At 33.3% G+C, this 25439-nt stretch overlaps 1 protein-coding gene across 2 annotated transcripts in view; it reads right to left on the bottom strand.

Annotated features, from left to right (window-relative positions):
* Window positions 1-24649, bottom strand: part of LOC129218046 (DCN1-like protein 1) — a 42885-nt gene extending 18236 nt beyond the window's left edge. For both annotated transcript variants that reach the window (XM_054852225.1, XM_054852226.1), the window contains exons 1-2: window positions 24597-24649; window positions 24295-24508 (exon numbers count right to left, since the gene is read on the bottom strand). In XM_054852225.1, coding sequence (XP_054708200.1) covers window positions 24295-24508; window positions 24597-24599 — 217 coding nt within the window. In that variant the 5' untranslated portion in view covers window positions 24600-24649. The remainder of the gene's footprint in view (window positions 1-24294; window positions 24509-24596) is intronic.
* Window positions 24650-25439: the final 790 nt, after the last annotated feature.

The following is a 25439-nucleotide window of genomic DNA, read 5'->3' as shown; positions in this document are numbered from 1 at the left end:
CTTGGTGATACATCGCCAAGCTTTTGGCCGCCAAGTTTTGCTGCCAACTTGGCGAAAAATTTGGCAACTTTTTTTTTTTTTTTAACTTTTAATTCTGGTTTTTATTTGGCCAATGTTGGTGATATTTAAAGATTTTACCACTGAATCACATTAAAATTGCCAAAAATGAGGAAATAAATCTGTGTAAAAACATTTTTTTGCTTTGGTTAGCAAGAAACTAGAGGTGAAAATATTTAGCGTCTCCTTGCTTACTCCGCGGTACTATTATCATTAAATTGGAGTAAAAGGAAGTCATGTGATGCACACATCAGCTCGCTTAAAATTGTTTTCAATGATGCCCCATGTTCCTTCACAGTATATGTTGTATGTATATGTATGCAAGGCTCGAATTTTATCATTTGGTAAAATTTGAATTTCATTTGGCAAATTGAGAATTTTCCCCCTTCCCAAAAGTTTTAGTTCTCCTCTCATCATTTCACATAAATTCAATAGAACCAATAACATTTGCAATTGGTTAACAAATATAAATAATGTACGTTCTTGAACCGAATAAGAATAAACATTTCTCAGGTCTGCTTATAGCAATGTATTTATTATTTGTTTCAAAACAGCTTTAACTTTTAACAGAATTTGTTTCAAACTACTAGGAGAATATACAAGAAACATAATTTACACATTAATAAAAACCTCAAAAAAGAGAATAAATAAATAAAGCAATTAAAAAACTATTATAATTAGGAAAGAAATACAAAAAGCATTGCTAATCTGAAATTAACTAAAAAACACGAACATTTCTATGAAGGCCAAATAAAAGTAGTACAATATATTCACTAATTAAGGCCTCCCAATATGTTGTTCAGATAAGAGTATTATATGCTTATATTATTTATTTTAATGAGAATAAATACTTAGTATAAGAAAAACTATACACTTTAAATTATACATGACAATCGCCCTCTCCCAGAAAAAAAAAGGCATCATCTGGCAAAGAACGCCCTTCACCACCACTCCCTGGCATAAAAATTGTGTGTACAGTACAACCTCGATATCTCAAATCTCTCGGGACAGAAAAAAAATTAGAGATAGAGTTTTTGAGTTATCAAGGTTTTTAAAAAAACTACACTAGAAACTCTCACAACTATACACACATACTCTATATGCATTTACTAGCAAAAATACCCGGCGTTGCCTGGGTCTGTAATAATTGTAAGAAACAATCGCTACTTTCTTTCGTTTTCTGTTTTAACTGAAAGAACTTAAAACACACCGCTTTGACGTAATTAAAAATCGAGCTTCTTCCTTACCCATAAAAGTAAAATAGCAATAAGTATAAAGAATCAACGAATACTCATTTAGGAACGAAAGCACTAATTAAGGCATATAAAAATTTGAAAAATTTCCAGAATATGAACTAACAAAAACAAATATCACTAAAAAAACCATGCACTTGCTTCATTTAATTAAACAATACACAGACACACAAAAAGAAAAAAAAAATTTATAGTATTGCTTCCCTCAGGGTGCGAAAAGCACAAAACTGCAGTCCTCGGATGCAATAACTGAGCGGGTGGTGTATTTTAAGTATTTCTGCCTTAGCCTTGGCTTAGGGCGGTAACTTACTACAAAATACCATGCTTTGCCGCCAATCTTTGAGTTGAACCGCACCACTGCTGCGGTCGCTCATCTGGTTTGCTAAATCTGCATTAGCTACCAGTTTGTTTGGCTCTCTTGGCTCCCTTAAGAGGTTTTTCGCCTCCAGCTCATGTGATTCCTATTCCGGGCTGATGAGAGCTAAAAAGCACGAAACTGCAGTCCTCGGATGGAATAACTGAGCTGGTAGTCTATTTTAAGTTTCCAAATGTTTAAATGACTTTAAACTTATGGTTGCTCCAGAGAAGCCTTGATTCAAAATTTCCATTTGCGAGATTGGTGAAAACTATACTCGCGGAGTGATCACGTTATCATAACCCCGCTCATTATTGCATAGCTGTATCCCATAATTCCGGCTTCAATTTCATCTCCTGAATACCATAGATGGGGCCTCTCTACGTATGGGCAGTTCTCAAAAGGTGGGAGCAAACACAGACCTCAACTTTGAAGCTTCAACACCAAATAACTTTCATTTTAATTAACTCAAAAATTTTTGAGTTAAATTATAATACTGTATACAGACAAGAATTGACATAAATTATGGAAAAAATGCTCTTCAAATGCCCTTAATCTTTAAAAATCTTTTCTTCGCTAAAAGGCACAATTTTGGACATACCAAAACGTTAACTGAGCAGATGTACCATTAAAAAAAAAAAAAATTATTATTTCCATACGTTTCAAAAAAAATTAAAGGTATGAATCTTACACTGAATATTTTTTTGTTAATATTTTACACAAATAACAAAAGTAAAGACAGGTTATTTACTTTGTAAACGATTTTAGAGAAAAGTAAGTTTGAAATTTGATGCATGTCCAAAAGTTACGATCTTTACAATACTATTATTTGAGAACTAAGTATATGATGTTTTCGTTTTAAAGGTATTTATCGATCCTCAGAATCAATTTTTAAGTGTTTAAAAGTGTTTTCATGCGCTTTTATGCAGTATCTTAGAAGAAAAATAATTTTACTTAAACATACATATGTGATGTCCAAATGGCGTTACGATCTTGACGACGATAATTCTGTCCATTTATTCATAATTTTTGACGATTCACTGTCTTCTAACCTCAAAAAAAAAGGTTATTATTATGTTATCTGCATTAATCCATTGGTATTTTGCATAATTAATACGTCACACATTGAACAATACATTAATTACAGTAGAAACATGGCTGGTTATGATCGTAACGAAAGCCATTTTGCGCTAAAATCGCCAAGCAAACCGCCGTTGGCGACAACACAGTACACGATAAACCAGGGCTGTCCAACTGGCGGCCCGCCAACACATATTGTGCGGCCCGCCAACTTCTTATTCAGCATATTTCTTATTTCGACATTGTATGGTATCATGAAGCATCCGTGACTACCATTCTTGGTCAAGCCAGGGTTCTCGAAATTTCCTCTTGACCGCTCTTTTAACTCCTTTCACTGTACTGGGAGAAAAAGGTACAGGACATCTACAGGTCAATATCAAGCACTCACATCCCGCAAGCTGGTGTTCAAACGAATTCCTAGAAATAGTATTGCCTCGCGTTGGCGGGGGGAGACAGGGAGGGAAGAGCGAAATATTTCTGATAAGCAAATCCTGCCTGCAATTGGTTAAAAAAATTACCCCCTCACTGACTCTACGACATTTGTTGATTTCGAAAAATAAATTGAAAAATTTCTCTCGTCACTTCTATGTTTGGGAGCACATATTTATGCGAAAGTGCTTTTTTCGGTGATGAACTTTAACAAGAATCGTCACAGGAGCTCTCTCTCCGATAGTTCGATAGACCTTCTGCTGGCAATAATGAAACTGTTTTATAATCCTTTGGTTTTATAATAATTAATTCAACTACTAATTTTTATTGTATAAGAAATAAAAGGTTACTGTTTCAACTTTTTCAAACTGCGGCCCGCCAGGTGATCAGTTACCGGAGTTCTGGCCCGTGGGCTCTTTGCAGTTGGACAGCCCTGCGATAAGCTAAAGGTTATCAGAGGGGATTTCCAATTTGACAAATGTAGTTTTATCATCAGCTGCACCAGTTTTGGCGACTTTATCACCTGCGCTAGCATTTTTTTTTTCCCGTTTTTATTATTTTAGAATTTCTGTTTTCTCTTCTTTCTTTTGAGAACATAATTTAACGATATCCAAATATAAATTTCTTTTTTCAATAATTTTTTTTAGACATCGTTTTAATTCTTATGACATTAGAAAAAATATTCATTATTAAAACTGATGTCACTTTTTACATTTGTATTATTTTTAATTTGAAGCTTTTTTTTTACCTTTCATCAACTTCTTCAAAATCATTCCAAAACTTTATATGTAAAGAGCAGTATGTATAGCCATTCAAGTACTTCATTAATATCCTCTTTATTATTAAATTGCAAAATTCAAAAAGTATAGTAAATAAAATTTTCATTGGAGAAATTAAAAATCAGATTAACAATTGTCAAGAATGGTGAAACTTACATTATGATGATGTCCAAAATCTGTTACCTACAGGACAACAATGTCCAAAATCTGTTACCTACAGACTGCTGATTTAATTTGCTAATTAACAATTTTTACAAATACCTGCTGTCTTTTCATGTTCATATATTGTGTTCTAGGTATGCATACTATAGAATAAAAGCAAAATTGATGTCAAATTTGAAAATTTTTTGAAATTGCTCAAAGTTAATTTTTTTGTTCCCACCTTTTGAGAACTGCCCGTATATTTCTTCACTCTATGTATGGTGATGTAGCTATCTATGGTGAAAAAATGGTTAAAATCCGTCCAGTAGTTTTGATACCCCGGACATCCAGACAGAAGCAGCCCTTTATGTATAAAGATAAGGATGCAATTCCTAAGAAAGCAATAAATGTCATGCTTGCTCCAGAGAGGCCTTGATTCAAAATTTACATTATGATTACTTTTAATATTGCTGTTGTTAGGCAACGAATTTTTGAAACAATTGGTTTGATCTTTAATCATTGAATGGGGGAATTACATGAAATTTATTGTTTTCCACCATTACTTTTTAAAACTATGTTTTTTAGCAATAAATTATAGCCTAAGTTGTTCCCTGATAATGTAGCTATCTATGGCGAAAAAATGGTTAAAATCCGTCCGGTAGTTTTGAAGTTTACTCAGGACAGAAGTAGCCCTTTATGTATTAAGATATATGTACTATGAGACCACTTTGATTTATGATCAATAAAGTAGTCTTTAATATTTTACTAGATTTGAAATTTTATAATTGTCGAAAGTGCACAGGAAGAGGTTTTGAAATGACAACAATTTCAACTTAGTTTTTCATCTAAAAATATAAAAATCTTTATCTTCAACTAGTAGTTCCCCACATTCAAAAAGTTTTCATCAGCCATTTTGTAGGAGTTAAAAAAGCAGAATGATGAAAATGAGGAACGCATTTTCTGTTTTCACTTGAAAACTGACTGGCGAAAAATCAACCCCCTTTCCTTAAAATGGACAACATGTTCGAGAGAAATGCACAAAGATTCTAAACTGTGGGGAAAACACAGCACCACTTTCATACTAACACTTCCCTATTACCTTGCTTCAATCCCCTAATCACAAAGTTTCTAAGAAGAGAGATGAAAACTGGTCCCTGGAACTGGTTTTACTACAAAAATTGCCAGAGAAAAACAACAATTGAAATTTGCTTCTGTGCGAAAATTTCGACGTATCAAGGGTTTCCGGAAAAAAAATTTCGAGATAACTATGGAAAATACATAAGGGTTTTTATAGAAAATGCAGGGGGAAAATGTTTTTTCGAGACATCAAGGGGTTTTGAGATAAGGAGTTTCAAGATATCAAGGTTCGACTGTATAAGTCTTCAGCAAACTAAATGAATTGGAATTGAATTTCACGCCCCACAGTGATCGATTTCACAAATCTAGCTGGACAAAAATACTTTGGTTTGTCAAACCGAGTTAAAAGTTTTAATTCGGTCGTTATATTGATAGTAAACATAAAACTACATAAAATAAAAGTGTCAGTAACTAGAATTTTCACATAAAACTACATAAAATAAAAGCGTCAGTAACTAAAATTTTCGTTATCTTCAGCAGAACTACTGTCTGAGGAACTGTAGTCTATCTTTTGATTGTTTCTCAACAATAATGCAGCTTCTTTAGATAGTAAATTCTCATGTTTTTTAGAGTTGCTTCTCAGCTTTGTAATTAAAGGGTCAGACGTAATAAGTAACATATGTATTATGTCTTCCAAAGTTTTTTGCCTCGAACACTTTCATGAGAAATGTTCTCGGAAAGATTTGAAATTTTTATTTCGAGCCTCTTGCGCTTCTTTAGAAAGTTGTCCTATTGATAGAATGGCATGCTCAATAATTTGTCTTCCATGAATTAACAACTTATGCACACTAGCCGGCAAAAAATACCAGTTATATAGTTGAACATACAGTTTCGCAGTGTCAAAAGTAAACTTTTCAAATTCGTCTTCATTTATTTCTTGTTCACTAGAAACGGCTTGTAAAATTATTGAAAAACGCTGTATAAGTCCAATGTCTAATCCCATTATATTGGATGACAAAGTCGGATTAGCAAAAAATCTGTGAGCAGTGTTTCCGTCATTTGTTGTTCCAGAAATTTGCTTTGGCATATCTACCAAAAGGCCCATTTCTTTTCTAAATCTGTCTTGAATATATTTTTTACGCCTTTTTACCGTTTCCTTATCTTCTTGATTTCTTACTTGCCATTTTTTCACTTCTAGTTTATATGACAAATGAAGAAGACACTCCAAGCATCTGATCTAAGCATGTAAACCTGATAATCCAAATCTGAATTTTGAAGGATCTATTGATTTTTGAGTATGTTTTTTAAGTGCATTCATTTCTTTAGGACAAGCTCCGCAAATGTAACATTTTTGATTAGATTGTTCATTTAGAATGCTACAAATTTTCCCATCAACCATAGTCATTACCAATGATTGTCCCACCAAAAATTCTCTATCATTAATTTTTATTTTTGAAGGACAAAGGCTTGCTATTTGAGATTCTATTTTATCAACTTCTTTCTTGATTAATGTTGGAGTCTCTTTTTCAAAAATTATTTTTATTGGTTTGCAATATCTGGTTGAAGATGGCCGAGGATTTTTCCAGAGCTCCTTTTCTTAACTTTTGAATTGAAGTGGTACTAATGAAATAGCAAACACAGATGAATCATTGTAACCGACTTCAATGCTTTCGAATTGCTGTTTCAGGGTTCATACCCTTTAGGCAGAAAAAAATTCAAGCACTTTTCAAGTACTTTTCAAGGTAAAAAATTTTGTTTTCAAGGCAATATCATAAATTTGTACTAAAAATATTGTATGCAGATTTCATTTACTACAAACACATAGAAATAAGGCAATAATACAAAAAAGGATAGGAAAACAAAATTGTTTTTTCTACAAGGAGAGATCCTTTGATGAAAGATCTACTGCGTTGAAAGTTTTTCTGAAAATGTTTGAAAAGTTTGTTCATAAAGAGAAGCAGATACCAAGAGGTTTAATTTTGAGGTTTTTCAAAGGGTGCAGCAGTCAGAGGTTTGTATATTTTCTAGAATCAGCAAATTGATACTTAAAAAAAACCTTTCATAAGTGCTTTTAACTTTTATGGGAAAAAACTAAAATATCCAAGTTCAATGGCATTGCCAGAGAGGAGTTTTTGAAGTCACTCCCCCCCCCCCCCCCCGGTTTCAACATTTATTTCCAATATCTATACAGTGGTTTATTACAATATAAGGGTGGTTTAGGACAAAAACACTACCCAGAAAGTTATTTCAGTTTGCACTATTCAGTTCTAAAAATATTACGTTTGCAAATCATTTATAAGTATGCAAATCAATTATTCATATGTATTTATTAGCTATTCAGCCAATAAGGCATTTCAACTGTCCTCGAGTAAATTTAAAAATTAGGAAATAAGAAAAGTTTATGAAAGTCCACAGTCCAGTCTCTACACCTCAAAATATACAAAAGCAGCTTAAGCAGTGATAAATACTCTGAATGCAAACTTGAGCCTATTCAGCTTTCATTGATTAACTTGCAATAGACAATAAATGTGCAAGTTTAGATTTATAGAGCCATATTTCGAAATTGAAAAGATTCACAAGAAGTTGACATATATTATGACAAAAGTAGTTTTATTTTGGGAAAAAATGGGTTATTGTTGAAATTAGAATTTAAATTTAGAAAGGCAATAATATTCAGGTGTAATTGTGATTTGTGAGTTCATAAAAAATTACCTGAAAGTTTCAAAGAGCAAAATGGGGCAAGGGGGGGGGGAATAATTTTTAAAACTAAGACCCCTATTACTTGAATATACATATGTACAGCAATAGCTTTTGCTATGCGTACAATTCATAAAATAGTTTAAGTCAAAATATTCTGCATAGAAATACCATGCCCAGTGCCTGTTGATAACCAGCAACAGGCACTGGGCATAGAAATACCATGCCCAGTGCCTGTTGATAACCAGCAACAGGCACTGGGCCTAGCTAGGCTGGTACTGGTCAATTTATTAGATCCAAATGAAGATGAATGACCCTCCTTAAGCTATCTACCCCTTTGCTGATTAAAGCCTCTTTCAGTAAGCTCCAAGTACCTTAATACAACCTTAATAAAGTAGTAATTTTGAACATTTGAGGAAAAGGGGAAAATTGGAGATATAGGGAGGTAAAAACATAAAAACGAACACTACTGGATTTCAAGTGAATAATCATAACACAACCACCCCTGTTATACACTTTATTTATTTTAGCAGACGTAAAAAAATGATGTACTTATAAATAAAATTATATAAATCAACTTTATATTTAAAATACAAACTTTAAGTTAATTTGTTAGGTGCTCAACTGCTGAAATTTAAATTTTTTTTTTTTTTTTTAAATCTGTTATGACCAAAAATTAGGTAAAGATAATCATTCAAAATTGCAAAAATAAATAAGCAAATAATTAAACAAGACCAAGGTAATAAATTCTTTAACTCTTTAGTTATTAAAATAAAAAATAAAATAAGCTAATCTGATGTAGCAGTGTCAAAATAACTACTAATTGCCAAAAATATAAAAATATTTACAAAATGCAAAAGGATTGAAATCTCAAACAAGGGAAGCAAATTTTCGCGAATTAAGTTTAATGTTGTCATGTTTCCCATAAAATAAACTTATATTTTACTGAAATTAAACATAAAATATGCTAATCTACGGTAGCAAATATGAAAATAACATCCGATTAGTGAATATATTTAAATATTTGCAAGATGCAAAAAGATTGAAATTTCAAACATGAGAAGCAATTTTTCGCAAAGTCTGAGTTCGTTCGACGTGGCATGTTTCCCATGAAATAAATTTATTTGTATTTTATTAAAATTATACAAAAAATATACTAATCTAAGGTAGCATATGCAAAACTAACATTTGATTAGCCAAAATATTTAAATATTTGCAGGATGCAAAAAGATTGAAATTTCAAACACAAGAGCAATTTTTCGCGAAACCCGAGTAAGTTCAATGTTGTCATGGTTTTCAAATTAATTTCTTTGTTAATTAATGAAATTAAACAAAAAATAAACTAATCTAAGGTACCATATGTCAAAATATCTTTCGGTTGTAAAACACATCAAAATATTTACAAGATGCAAAAGGATTGAAATCCCAAACAAGGAAGCAATTTTTCGCGATGTTGCATACTGAACACATGTTCAGAAAATTGCATTGGTGAAATACTTTTTTAAAACTTCTAAGCACAATTCGTTGATTTTTGAGAGAATTTAAGCACTGAGAAACTTTTTCAAGGTTTTAAAACTTTTTCAAGGTTTTCAAGCACTTGAAAATGAACTTTTTTTTTTTCAAGCACTTTTCAAGGTTTTTCAAGGGCGTACGAACCCTGTGTTTATAAGTGCTTTGACCAAAAGCTCGGTCACATCCCCATTTAAAAATCATATTTATGGAAGAAGTATCTGCCGTTAAAAGGTCCTCGATTTTTTTCACATTCACTTTGAAAAAGCCGCAATATTGTATGATTTATAAGTGACTGAAGATTTATTTTGGCAGAAATGTCAGTTATTACATATATATCATCTGGGTAACATTTTTTCTTTGATTCTAATACTTTTTCATAACATGGATATATATTTGCATTCTGATTTTTAGCTAATTTGTGTGTTTCAATGTACTGATTTTTTGTCAGTTTTGTATTTACATAGTAGGCTAAAGCTTGGTCAGGAGTTAGTTTGTTACGGTTCTTTTTACAGCTGTTTTATTCTAGTAGCTCTTTTTGGTGACACATTTGCTTGTTGTAAGAGTTCTGCAGCATCTCGTTTTCCTGAAGAACAAAGACTAATTTGAGCGGCAAAAACTAATTGCTCTGAACTACTATCTTGAATAACAGATGCGACTTTAAGTTTTTTAGTTTTAAGGCTTGAATTTTCAAAAGTTGTTGTAGGTCAGTGGCATAACTACGTACCGCAAGACTCTGCGAGGCGGGGGGGGGGGGGGGGGGGCGAAAATTTTTGAGCTTTGTTTTCATTCAATTTTATTAAATTTTCCCGAAAATCAATCTTAGTTCTAAAATCTTTTATTGGTGCTGGGCCCCCTACAACCCCAGAATCTATGGATCTAGGGCCCCCGATTAAGATATCGGGGCCCTAGGCTTCTTTTTCGGGTCGCTCATGAAGCCAAACATTACAATTTTTGCTATTTGCTAAAACAATTTTAGCCATTTGGGGCCCCCAAATAGCAGGGGCACTAGGTTGTGGTACAGTTGCCCTATTCAGTAAACAGGCCCTGAGGAAAAGGGCCAGCGGCCTAACTTCCCTGAGCGAAAAACCTTGGCTCGGTGCAAAAAGTATTAAATTGCCCTCCCTTAGGCCACCTGCCATTAACAGAAGGGAAAAGTCCTGAAAGTAAATAAAAAGGAAAATAAATAATAATAATGAAAAAGACAGTCAATAGCAGTTTTTAGGTAGGATCTGGATTGGGGGGGGGGGAGGAATCAGAAGGGGTCCGAAATTTTTTCAGCTTTGCTTTCATTTAATTTTATTACATTTTTCCGTAAATCAAACTTAGTTTTATATGTTTATATTAGTTTTGGGCACCAGAACCTATTGACCTTGGGCCCCTTATTAAAATATTGGTCGTATACTAAACACTTTTTCGGTGCCCTCTTGTAGCCAAACATTACAATTTTTGCCATTTGCTAAAACAGATTTCGCCACTTGGGGGCCCACAAATATCAGGGGCCCTTGGCCTCGGTCTAGTTGGCCTATTCAGTAAACAGTCCCTTCATTAGGTGGAGGAATAACTTCCAACTCCTGACCTCCCAAGTTAAAGAAAAGAAATGCAATTGCTACTTTGTTTTAAGTTAACTTCTTTTGGGGGCAATTGCTAAAATATATCACCTATCAAGTTTTCTTACTTTTTTTCCAAACAAATAAAAGATAGGGACTTTGCTAAGAAGGTGGGAAAGAAGAGATCTTAAGGCTAAATAATTTCCTTTTACTTCACCAAACACAGCCTATTCTGTTTTTAAACTTCAATTTCGGAATCATTCTGGGAGACAGTACGAAAAACCTAATTCAACTTAATGTGTCCAAAACATGCTTAAAATTGCTTTCTTGGAACTTCGATTTCAAAAAATTCCGGAGCAAAGCTCCAAACTTTATCTCTTCTCAAATTTGTTGTTTCGAAGCTTTGATTTAAAAAAATGCTGGGAGAGCCCCGAAACTCCATCCCTTCTCTTCAGGTCATCAAAGCTGAACTACGTTTCAAGAGTTCAATTTTGAAAAATTTCCAGGAGAGAACCTCCGAATCCTCGTTCCTTTTAAAATTACAGAACATCATCTAAAATTGCGTTTTGGGAACTTCAATATCAATTTTTTCCCCAGAAGTTTTATCTTTGAACAGCTTCCCCTAACATAACATCCTAAAAATGCATTGGAAGGCCATTTTCGATAAAGTTAGGAGAAGGAATGAGGGGTTTGAAACTTTGCTCCTTAATTTTCCGAAATCGAAATTCCAAAAAGGCTTGTAATAGCGTTTTTAAAACTTTAAGTTCCAAAAATTTACAAAGCAGGTCCTCAAAATTTGCCTTCTTAATATCACCTAAATTCGCCTAAAATTGCGTTTCTGGAACTTCAATTTCGAAAATTATGGGGCAGAGTCCCCAATTCAATCCCTTATTGCAATGTTATTAAAGGAGGCCTACAGTTGCGTTTTTAGGAGTTCAATTTCAAAAAATTTCCGGGGGAGAGTTCCCGAGCCCCCCCCCCTTCAGAAACATCAACGAAGATTATCTAAAATTATGTTTATAGAATTTTAATATCGGAAGATTTTAATGTGAGCCCCTGACTTCTTCCTCCAAAGGTGACTTACGATCACGTGTTAAAAGTTTCGAAAAATTTTATGGGTATAGCCTCTGAACTTTCCATCATTCTAACATCACTGAAGAACGCTTAAAATCACTATTTTGGAAATTCGAAAAACTCTGGAGGAGAGTTCTGAACTTCATTCTTCCACAAAATGCCATCAAAGTTACTGCATTTTTAGAAGTTTAATCTCGAAATATTTCTGGGGATTACCCCCGATAACTTCGTTGTTTAAGATCATCTTTTAAAATTGCGGTTTTCGAACTTCCAATACCAAAATATTTCTGGAAGAGTCACTGATCCCTTTCCATTACGTTACAAAAAAAAGGCTTGCAATCGCGTTTTTAAAACTTTAATTTCGAAAATTTTACGACGAAGGGCTTTGAACCTTCATTTGTCCACATGCAGTCTGAAATTCTATTTTTTAAACTAGAATTTCAGATGACTTATTTAGCGAAACTCTACCTGAACCTGTATTTATGTACAAATATTATAGTTACAATTTATTTCATATGGCTAATTCTTTGACACCTCATTGTGACGAATTCTCCGGATTTCTGTAGCTAATGATACCTTTCTAAACTAAAAGATTATATATATATATATATTAGGGTGGTCCTTATTTATATGGGAAATTTTTTTTTCCGGAATTCAAGAAGTGTTCCCCTAGTTTTGTGACTCTATAATAAAAAGTAACGTGTGCAAAATTTGAACTCGATCGGTCTATAATAACACGTGCCCGTAGGCCATTGAACTTTAACACTTTTGATAATTTTCCCACAAATCTTCGAGTTTTTACTTTAGACCCTAGACCCAGTGCATCGTTTCTCCTAGGTTTGCAAAATATTTTTATAGTGAGGTGGCACTAAAATTAGTCTTTTTAATTACTTTATATCATCTAAAGATTTTACGTTGAATAAGAATGAAACAGTGGCGCCGACTCCATGGGGCCTGAGGGGGCCCGAGCCCCTTCAATATTTTTGAGGGGGCAGAGCCCCCCCAATAAATCAAGAAAAGTATTAGTTACATTATGTTTTCTAAACTCATAAATTTATCTTCTATTTTCCTTGTTTGAAGATAGCTTACCTTGTAAAATACATTCCGTAATGAGTTAAAACAAATAATTATTACGGTAGTAAGCAGGTTAACTGAAAACGAGTAGTGTGAATAATGATGGTGTTATATTGCTACAAGCACACTTAGAATTTGTCCCAATGCGCGAACTTGCGGGTCAAATCTGTTGCTGGTGAGCAGCGCTGCGGCGAGCTCATCTAAGTGTTGCTGATCTGCAAAAAATATATGAGGGTTTGATTTGTATATTAAATGGGAGGCCTGATAGTTTTGAACGCTTTTGGAAATTGTGTTTAAAAGCAAAATCTTCACAAAATGATGATCCTTCGCATCCTCGGAATCGACGTATACCAAAGTATGAAAACAACGAAGCCAGCTCACCACATGATTTCAAAATCCCAAAACACTTCACATTGAGGTTTGTGAAATGGTGCAATCTTGCATTATTGGGCGGTTTACATCAACTGGACCCACACAGATTATAGCAGTTGAACAAGAGTGCTTGCTTTTATTAAACAGAGATGAAACAAATTTTGAAAAATCAATTGAGTTTTCATAAATAACCTAGACATTGAGAGACTGCGTTTACGCTTGAATATGTTAGCCGGTATAACTAATGAAAACCAACTGGTCTTTAAAAAAATGCGTAAATTAACATTTTACGAAAATACTGTGCGTGTTTGTATTTATTTTCTCCTTTTTTCAAAGCCAAAAAATATGTGTCAGGCTTGTCAAGTTTTGGGGGTTCTAATGGTGATTATATGACTTTGTTAGGCATAAATGCCTGTTAATAACAACAGTAAATAATCCTGTCTCATCACCTCACAACACCAATAGTAAAAGAATGTTTTTCCTTACTTATAATGTATTACCAATCATTCTGCATGACTGGAGTAAAAGATTCTTATCAGCACTCATTCATATTGGTCGAATCGACTGAATGTTTGTTTCACTTTCGTACACCTGTGGCGGGAAGTCCGTAGTGGATGATGTCACATTGATGCTTCTAGAATGAATCTGATGGCACGTGTGCTTACGATAGCAGTGATGAGTGTCCGTTCACGTGACTCAGATATGCTAATGACCGGGGGATATTTAAACTGCTCGCGGCTTATGTTCTTTCTCTCTTTGATCATCTCTCGTTGTTGTAGGCGGTCGCTCGATCGGTATTCGAACTTGCTTGTTCGTGCTGTTCCCCCTTTATAGGAAATGATGGGCTGGAGTTAGCTTATTTCCCAATGGGTTTACTTCATCGAAGTTTTTAGTCAATAGTCATGCAGTTTGCATTGCAGTATTAGTTATCTCATGCAAAAGTAGCATGTGGAGAGATTATGTTCTTAGTATTTATTTTTATCATTTACAGCATGTTTTAACTATTTACATTATTGTTTAAATAAACTTCATGAAAGTTAGAAATTGTTTGTTAGTCTTATTCAGATATATTCACTCTGCTAGTATCAAAAGAAAACATTGGGGAGATATTAGATTAGAAACTCTCCCCAACAGACTTGAAACTGCTCAAAAAAAAACTTTAAAACTCACTATTTTTCATCTTAAATTTAGAAAATTTCCCCCAGTCCCCCCCCCCCCCGATTTTTTGAAAGTCAGCGTCTCTGGGAGTACCTTTCCATTCAAGTCAAGTGTCCTTTCTACCTTATAATATCAATGCTTAGCTACGGCACTGCACGGCTCCACATAAAATAGAACAAAAAAACTCTTACTAAGACAAGTGATATGATTTAAAAGTTGAACCAGAAAATTTGTAAACCAATTTTTAGATTCTTTTACTTCGAAAACGCCATGTCACATGCTGTTTATTTGTTAAAATTATACACACCAGAAAATATGGCATTTTTAAGCTACAAAAATCTGATCTTTATTTGGGGTGGGGGACCTCCGAGGGAACAGTCTAAACCCCCGGTGATTTCCGCCCCCCCCCAAAAAAAAAAATTTTGCAAGTCGGCGCCCCTGGAATGAAATAATGCTTTAGAAACGTTCCTTAATCGTACGCTTTTCTCAATGTATCTCGATAGTGTGTATTTTTTTTCGATAGTCTTGGACGGTCTGTAAAATCAATTATTTTTGTGACTCATATTTGGTAAATTAATTGTGCTCCTCTTTCAATTGTATCATTCACAATTTTCAGTATTTTAGCGATGTCTCTTCCCTTTAAATAGCTTTCCTTCATTTTGCCGTGAATCAGGATCAAATAGGAAAAAATCTTTTAGTATTTGTAACTTATCAAAAAGTTTTATTGACTCGTAATTGATTCTTTAAAGAAAAAGATCTTTATTAAAAAGTATTCCAAATCATCTACTGTTATCTAAAATTTGTTAAACAGTCACCAGACACCTCTTCCTTATCACAAGCACTTTTTGGACTAGTCATTTCCTATCTTCAAAGTTAATTCCTTCATCTATTACCGACAAAGCGACTAGTTTATCCCCTAAATACCATAAGTGATTTATGAATTTTCTAATCACTGCTTCTGCTGCATGTTTGTCATCATTTTGTACGCTACTAATTTTTCAGACATATTATATATTATTCAAAGGAGCCTCGCTTGGTTTGCTGTGAAAAACTATATCTTCATACAGCATTTAATTGTAAAACAGCTTTGTAAAACAGCATTGAAGGGCTTTCTTTTCATGTAAGGTCAATTTAAATTGTTTCCTAAATTTAAAAATTTTCCAACAAAAATTCCTTTTGCCACCCATGTGGCTCAGAGATAAGCTCCAGGTTGCCCAAAGCATATCCCTGTAGGAAGAAATTCACCAGGAAATATTACAAGTTACGAGAATTCTCTGTAATCTTTCTCAGTTCCGCTTTTTACGAACAATATGTCATCAACTTCATCTTTTAGAATTTAAGTGATATGTGTACTTGATTGAAATGTTATAAGTTCTGAATGATGGAAATCTTTCCACAAAGTTTTAAAGAGCTTAAATAATTGAATATCTGATCTAGAACTAAGAAAGGCAAGAACTTCTATAAGGACACACTCTGCAGAACGATTTCAAGTGCATGATGATGGCAATCCAAATGTAATATATCACCATTCAGTTTTTGCTCTAAGAAATTGCATGGACAATTTATACGGTTGGTATTGCAAGTCGTTGTATCAAACACTACAGCTAGAGCAGTTAGCAATAAAGAGATATCATCTAAGATATCATATACAACTGAAGAAATATCTAAGGAATTCCGAGTAGCTGTTCAACATTAGGACCTGAAGCTGTCAAGGTAATCCTGTCGGCGTTTTTTTTCCAGTTACATCTGGATGTAGCTGTGTATCCCAGTGAATATCTACAAAATCTAAATTTAAATTCATGAAATTTCATTTTACGTCTCGAAGATTTTCTCTTGCTCTCTTAAGGAATGTACGATTGATCACTAGGTCATTTGGATTTAAATTTACTGCATCTACATAGGCTGTAAATAAATGAACAACATCTTTATCCCTAATATGGCATTTGTCTAACAGTCCTGAAAGGCGAGATAATATCAATAGTTTTTGCATTGTGGTAGACCAGCTGTGGAAAACAAAAGTTCAACAGGTTAGGATAGATACCCATTTCGGTTTCTAAACCTTGTGAATCGCAAGAATTCGATGATAATAAAGCACTATGTACTGAAATGGAAGAAAATTAATTTATAGATTTCTACATTGTTCCGATCTCGATATATTTTTTTAATTTATATTTTAGCTATGTAAAATACAGTACATTTTTACGTTACGAGTAATCGAGGATTTTTCGAAATTTATATTTTAAAAATTACAAATTGCATAAGCATTTAGGTATGTTTATAACTCAAGAACAGCAAATTAAAATATAATTGCAATTACCTATATTTATAGCATTGAAACCTTGCGACTATTTGCCACACCTATTACATACAACAGGGAATTTTGTAAATCAACACCCCCAAAGCCTGGAGGAGGCAATTTGTTGTTGTCAAAGATCATTCATTAATGGCCTATAGAATCCCTTGTGTCCATCTTGATGGGAGGAAACGTTCTCCTGCCGCATGGTTGGAACAAGCGTAGAAAAGCCGTACGCTTGACCCAAGGCCATTGGTGTACATGTACCCTCTGTAACATGTTAAATTTTACAGAATGAAAGTGAGAGAATGGTCAGTCTGGAAGTAGCAGCGCCTATTGAGGTTCAAAATTAAATTTAAATATAAGACGTTAGAATATTTTTACATAAAAATGAGAAAATCTGCAATTTTTTCTTCGAAACTCAAAGAAGGGGGTCCTAGGGGCACGTGTTAATATTCATGGATTGACTTAAAAGTTTGCAAGGATCATTTATTTGTATAATGGAACAAATTAAGGGGGCGTCGCGTAAAATATCTGCAACTTCAAAAATGAGGACCACTCTTTTATATATATATATATATATATATATATATATATATATATATATAGTGTGTATGTGTGTTGGAAAAAAATTGTGGGGCTGACAAAATCGAAAAATTGTACTACAAATATACATTAATACTATTTTTAGTAGGGGGCCCAAAATCAGATTTTGTGGTGGGGCCGAAAATTTTAAGTTACGCTACTGTTGTAGGTCGCCCGCGAGCTGCAAAATTTTTCTGTATTTTTGAAGATCCTGGAAGTCTTATGACATCTTCTTCAACAACTCTTTCATCAAATATAATATCACTTTTTAACCAAATAGAAATTTTTGCAAGAAAGTTTTCTGTGAGGAAGAGCAACGCTTTCATTTGTCTTTTACATGTACACAAAAGTTATTTGCAGTATTTACAACACTTAGCTTAATATCATTCTTACAGTCATTCAAGTTTAAAGTTTCAATCACAAAATTATATACACTATTCGAGTCCTTATTTAGAAGCCAAACATCAAAAAAAGTTTCTTTTTTAATGAAACCATTAAATCAGCATAAATTCAACAGCAGACGATAGTTAAAAAAACATTACTGAATTGAAAAGGAAATCAAACATGATCATCTTTATTGAATAGAAATTTAGTTTTTGACACTATGATTCATGAAAATTGATAATACTCGTATGGCCGGATAGATCCGGCTATAGTATTTTGCCCAGATGTTTTTCGATATACCAGGTATATAAAAACGTAAATTAGAAGGCGGAGGCTCGTGAAGAATTTTTTTTGCTGCTCTAATAACTTTTGATGAAATGGTGTATTATTCGTCACTTTTTATCTTGGAAAAAAATGCATCTAAAACTCGCATTTAATTAATGAAACTGATAAATATTATTAACATTGGATAACACAATGACAATACATAAGCATAAAAAATTTAAAATTAGGCAGACAAATTTTAACGATAACCAATTATCTTCCATGTAGAAGGTCACAAAATGCATTTTTGCTAAATGCGAACTTCAACCCATAACAGGAAAAAATTCAGGAACGTCCCGTCCAAATTAGACATGGTTCCTTGATTTATAGGTATTTAAGTTTCTAATAAAATATTAGTTATCGCGAAATAACAATGATGCAATTTTGATTTTTGTCCAGTTAGATTCAATAAATCGACCATTGTGGCCCTCAGGTAAAATCCTTTTTTTTTTTTTGAGAATTAACGATTGTTTCATTTTCCCCTTTAGCTCTTTTTCTTGAGTTTTTTTACATATATATATATATATATATATATATATATATATATATATATATATATATATATATATATATATATATATATATATATATATTATTGAAGCAAATTCTTACTTATATGGTCTATTTTTTAAAAAATCTCAAAAAAAAAAAACTTTAATTTTTTAAAAAAAATCAGTCGAAATGTCGCCCCCCCCCCCCTGACTGCTACGCCTCTGGCGAGAATCACTCCTGCCAAGCCCTTGTTATGCTCCTGAGTGTTCTCTTTTTTTTTAAATTTTTTTTTATAAAGCTAGTTTTAACTATTCTAAATTTGTTGGTTTCATTTACAATGATTCCAATTATCTCATTTGTGGAAAACAAATTTAAAAAATATATAGTTCTTTCTCAATAGAATCTGAACTGTTTCTATGGATACCACTATTGGCAGTACTCCAGAGACGGCAGTTGTTTAACATCAGTTTGACATTCATTCACATTTAAATACTCCACACTAGAATACGCATTTAAATTGTGCCCACTAAAAATGGCATAATCAAACATTTTTGTATCATCTGAGCAATCAGATTCACTAGAATTTGCACATGGAAAATCACATTCCTTTAACTAACTGTCTGGCTCATTCATCAACCTAGATATTTCGCTCTGACTTAAATATTTCAGTTTTCTCTAGGATGACAAAAATAAAACTGACCCAAAATACACGAAATTCTACTACAAAACAGCTGACAAATGTTCTACTCCCAATTGACACACATGAATATTTCTTCCCTTCCTCAGTCCCTCAAAATGTAAACTACAAAATGCTAAACTACGCTTGAGACTAAAAAAGTATGAAGAAAAGTAGGAAAACAAAGTCTTTTAAAAGTTATGCATTCTTTTGCAAATCAAGATCAATCAAAATAAAAATTGCTTGCTATACAAATCGTTGACATTAATCGACAGAGAGGTAAAACGAGAGAGGAGAAAGGAGAAGCACATCCTCATTTGCTCATATTGGCTTTTAGTGTAGTTTGTTGATCACTTCCCCAACATCCTCCCATTTTCATCAAATGTTCTACAGTATAAAATAGTACAAAATGGTTTAAAATAAATGATGCAGAGATTCAGGAAATAAGAACGAAAGAGTAATATTCTGGCTATTTGGACAATTCATACTTTAGTTTCTTGATGAGAGACAGAATTGAAGAACTTTTCAAGGAATTTCAAAAACCTAAATAATTTTCAAAGACTCTAGAACAGTTGAAATTATTTAAAGCACTTTATTTGCACTTTTCAGAGGTTGATTGCACAGTCTTACAAAATGTTTATAACTTTGTAAGACACAGCAGTTTTAAGTTAAAAATAAATGTAACGAAATATTTCTCAAAACAAACATTTTTTTTTTCAATCACAAGTTTTCAAAAAATGAAATAGAGTAGAGTAAGTGGATTTCTTTTTCTCATGCTTCAGATATTAACAGTATGCAGTAGAAGTAAGATAAAAACGAGCAATAACAAAAGAACTTCCAAAATACTGAATTCAGTATTAAATAAATGGCAAAACATGGAACACATCAATCACAAAAATTTATCTTGAAAAATATGTTACAAAAATGCGAGAATCATGATTTTTGCATTTTTCACTCAGGATATATCAAGAAGTTGAATTTGGCACATCTTGGTAACCAGATACTAGCCTAATCGGAAACTAAGGGCCCGGTCCTTGGAAAGTCCCCGGCTCGAAATCGGTGCAGTGTAAGTTTTATAAGAGTTTTACGTAGAGGAGGAGCAGGGGTGTGCACAGGGGGGAGAAGGGACACCTGTTGGCCCGGGCCTAAGCCTGAAGGTGGCCCAATATTTTTTAAACTAGGGCTGAAAATAGGGGTAAACAATATGGAGGGGGCCCGAAAAAGTCAGTTGTGAGGAGCCCCAAAATTTCTGTGCACGGGAAGTCCTAATTGAGGGTCTAAATTTCAAGTATGCTTTGTAGCTAATGAGAACTAGAATTGCTTTTTCTGTATTTCTTCAAATTTTCACTCGTTTAATAGTTACAAAATTAAGAATAAAAAACCTTTGTTATTTTCCTTTTCTGATATGAGAAATTAAAAAAAAAACTTTCTTCTGTTTTACGGTACAAAACATTTCAGATTTCGGGGGGTACGGCCCTGGACCCAGGTGTGCTCACAGGCTTCATAATACAGAAAGGCTAATAAGGGTGGTGATAGTACGTGCTGTAGAGCAGCGTTTCTTAAATTGTGTTCCGCGGAACCCCAGGGTTCCACGGAGCTCTCTCAGGGGTTCCATGAGATTTTCTTTTCACACCTTTCAAATTTGTCACTTAAAAAATCGACAAAAATACCTCCTTTTTAAACATACATTTACTGCCACTTTCGCATCTAATCTAAGTACTATTACCCTTCTGGGTTAGCCACTATGCTATGGGAAAAATTTTATTTTTCGCCAAAAATAATGCTAATTTTTAGCTATCAAAAACAGAATGAAATGATGCCTTTAAGGTTTTAACTTTGATATTTTTTCAAGATCAACTCCAAAACATCTATTTTTCACCTTAATGTCTCCAAAGATAGCATAAAATTGCACTGATCAATTGCGTTATTGAAAAGACAATTTCAGCATTTAACGAGTGAGGACCAATTTAAGGAGGAGTACTGGTCACGAGGTTCTAAATGGTTTAGGTCTGTCTAAGACCCCTATATGTACAGCAATTCTAGTTCTGTCTCAGACAGAATGTCTGATGGAACACACATTGACATCAAAAACTCTAATTTGTAAATAAATAAAAAAAATTTAAAAAATAAGAGATATTTAAAAAATTTTAACTTTAAGGATTAAAAACTTTTTCTGCGTAAATTTAATTGAATTATTAACACTTTTGTAGGTAAAACACATCAGTATTTCTTTTCCTAACTAAGAAGATATTTTAATCATATAACTCATGCATTAATTCTTAGGTTATTTATCCTTTTTAAAAAATTCCGAGTATTTCTCAGAATCACAAATGGGAACGTACTGGTACAGTCGGATTCCAATTTAACTAACCTCTATTTAATGAACTTCGCGATTTAGTGAATTTTTATTTTTCTCCCATGAAAGCAAAAATCTCGATTTAACGAACAATAAACCCCAAATTAACGAAACATTTCAACAGCCAAAAAAACATTCTTTTTTGTCAGTTTGAATTAGGAAATATTGGATTGTTTTCCAAATGACACATCCACATTGCCCGAAGCAGAAAAACTCTTTTATTAGAATCTGCAATTTTTGGCGGGTGATGAGGAGGCAGCCAATGAATAGTGATTCTGACGCAGAAAGCAATAAAACTTGCTTTCTCAAACGCTTTACATGGCCTGGAAACTGTAAAAACATATCTCATGCAGCAGGTTGTAAATCAGACAGTATTTCCTTCGTTTCATAAAGTTGAAAGAACAATATTTCCTGCCAAGGTATCAAAGAAATTGTCAAAAAATCTATTGCTCAGTACTTTAAAATTTTGAATTAACGAGTGGGTAATAATTCGTAGAATACTAAACAAAAAGTGTACACTTTCTTTTTTTGGATATTTATGCTCAATTGCTTATTAGGGCTTATAGATAAAGTAAGTGCAATTTTTTTTTCACACCCTAATATTACGAATAACCCTGATTTAACGTATAGAAGTTTCGGTCCCGATGATTTCGTTAAATCGGGGTCCGACTGTATTTTACAAAAAGAAATAATAATTACCAATTACCAATAATTAAAATGATCTATAATTATGTACATTTAATTAGCGATTTATTGATAAGTAATTAATGTAATAGTCTCTTAGAGACAAGAACCTGGGCACTCTCCGAAACAGAACACCTACTGTGCCACTGCAAACTATTGAAACACAAGAGGTTCCACAAAAAAAGCGATCATTAAAAAGGGTTCCACTAATCAAAGAAATTAAGAAATGCTGCTGTAGAGGGAGAATCCTGCGATCCCGCCAACATAATCATGGTTCTAAACAGGTTCAGTGAACCTTCGTTCAAAACATCTAGCATTTTAAGAAAGGTAGCCATATTTTATGTCTTGCCAGGGAAAATACATTAACTAGTTCATCACCATCCAGAATAATAGCAATAATCATGTTGAAGATAAAGATAGATTTAGGATAAAATGATACTGAGCATTATTTCTGATGTTTTAGTTGCTTCATTTTTTGAAAATTAATTTTAAACTGAGGATATTTTATTCCACAAGGTTGGTTGAAACTCATGAGAAAAATTAGTTGATGAGTATTTTAAAAATTTTTCATATTTTAGCAAGTTAAGCTGATTTAATTTTGGATGATAAATGTAATAAAGTATTAACTGATTCATGAATTAAAATGAAAGTAAATTATTAAAAAAAAATGTGTTCTAAATTTTTTTTAAATTCAACTGCTAAAATACTTTGCGAAGCATTTTAGCAGTTTAGTCCCCCTCCCTATTGTTTAACCCTGATTTTAAAAATATTGGTGCCACCTTCAGGCTCAGGCCAACAAGTGTCCCTTCTCCCCCCTGTGCACGCCCCTGCCCTCCTCTCCCTAAAACCCTCTTATAAAACTTACACTGCACCGATTTCGAGCCTGGGACTCATCAAGGGCCAGGTCACTCGTTTCTGATTAGGCTAGTATCTTGTTACCAAAATGTGCCAAATTCAGCTCCTTTTTTCCTTTCAGTTCCTCCAGAACTTTTGCAGTCCAACAAAAGTACATATTTTGTCATTCTAGAAATTGTTAATCTTGTGAAAAGTAGAAAAATTGAGATGTTCGGAATGCAAAATAACTTTTTCTGAAGAAATGCTCATACCCCATTATTGAACTTAAATGCAACTAATTGCAATGGTGCACTCCTTATAAGATTTTTTAAACCACTCTGCTGTTTATATTGCACTGGATCAATAGAGTAACTTTCCGAATAAAAAATACCAATTTATTCATTTAGCTCCCCCAGAATAAAAGAAAAGCAAACTTTTGAAAATCAGAGTATATAAACAAACAGGTAACTTCAATAGCTAAAAAATATGAAAAATTGTATTTGACGCGGATCAACAAACAAAAATTTGTTGAAAATTATTTTGTTTACAAACGTTTCCTAAAGCCCCATAATCAATTTACAAATAGAAAAGGATGGCAAGCCATGTTTAGCCAGGGCTAACATTGGGTTGGGGTCTGATCTGCCCAAAGACGTTTGATTTTCATTAGTGTGGTTGATTTGCGACATGCAGATTGAAACCGATAACTTGAAGTTTACTTTACGTTTATATTTTTTATCACTCTTCAAGTATATTTCATGAAAAAATAATACAATAATTTGTCTTTAACATTTCAAAAATAAAAAGCAAACATTAAGAGTAAAATCTATAGGGTTGATAGATCCATTTGCTAGCGATTTAACTATGTTCACCAAAAAATTTAAGAAATTATTTAACATGAAGGGCAGTAAAACCTTTAAATGCAATAGAATACTGAGTTACAACATTCTACAAAGACAAAGTAGATTACAACTGAAGCAAAAGTAGGGTTTTCAAGCATCATCCAGATTTTTGTCAATATGTTTATACTATATTTTAAATTATTAAGCCTAATAAATACATACCTCTATATTTTGAATATAAATTTTCTAACTTTTTTTTGTCAACTGTAGCTTTCTGTTCACGAAAGTACAGTTCAGGATTTTGGAAATAATTATCAGATGCAACATCCAACTTCCAGTCATGTTGGGAAAGGCAATATATTGCTGTTTTTTCACCTGTCTGAGTAAATGCTATGAACTGCTTAACTTTCTCCTTTTGAGAGTACTTCAATTTGTGCTACAAATGAAAAAAAAAATCATGAATACGCAATCAGAACTATATATAAATAAAACTGCAGATGTGTACATCAGCTATGCTTTCTTACCATCTTTTCAGCACTCGATGAGAAAATGAGATGGGAAGCATGCGCCAGCTGATATGCTGCTCAGACGCGAGTTTCATTGGAGGAAAAATCCCATGGATTCTACAAATCTGACTGGCTGATTCCTGTTGTAGGAGCTACTATATTAGCATGTTCATCGGCTAAACTGAATAAGTTAAAGCAAACTAAACCATACATGCTTTCTTCTTCTTTCTTTCTATAATGAGTTGTTAATTTCAAAACTCGTGAAGTGAAAACGATTTAATCGAAACAAAAGGCGTAGAAAATGACCAGCAATTAGGTAAAAATTTGGAATTACTTACCAAACTTTAAATTTTGGGCAATCTTTGAGGAATCGCCAAATCATAGGGTTACCTTCCATTTTCGCTTCCGATTTTTAACGGATTCATCATCAGAGTTCAATGTGCCTGGAGGAAGCTTGCTTTGTTTGGAGTCTAGCACAGGGATTCAAGTGAAACACGGCCGATCGCAATTAGAGTCCCTATATGAAAACGTAGTTTTCAGAGTTGCGACAACGCGGTATCATTTTCCTATTGGTCGAAGACCGCCTGAGGCAAGGTTTCTTCTTCTCCCGTAGGATTAACATGGAGCGTATGACAGTGCTGTGGAAAAACCCAGAATCTGAAAAATTAAAGGTGAGTCCAGGATTTTAATGCTCATATTACTGTTCTACAATGTTCAAATTATACGTGTGTAGCTTTACTTGAGTGAGTCCATTCCTATTTCTTTAACTATCGCGTAATTATATCAAGAACATGTGTTCCGGTGTGCTAAAATTCCATCCTGACACTTTATTTGGGTCTTTTATAGTTATTTTTTTCTGTT

Source organism: Uloborus diversus, chromosome 3 (genome assembly GCF_026930045.1).
Source record: "Uloborus diversus isolate 005 chromosome 3, Udiv.v.3.1, whole genome shotgun sequence".
In the NCBI taxonomy this organism is placed as follows: Eukaryota; Metazoa; Arthropoda; class Arachnida; order Araneae; family Uloboridae; genus Uloborus; species Uloborus diversus.
Note: the sequence above shows the minus strand (reverse complement) of the source record. Positions and strands in the feature narration are given on the sequence as shown.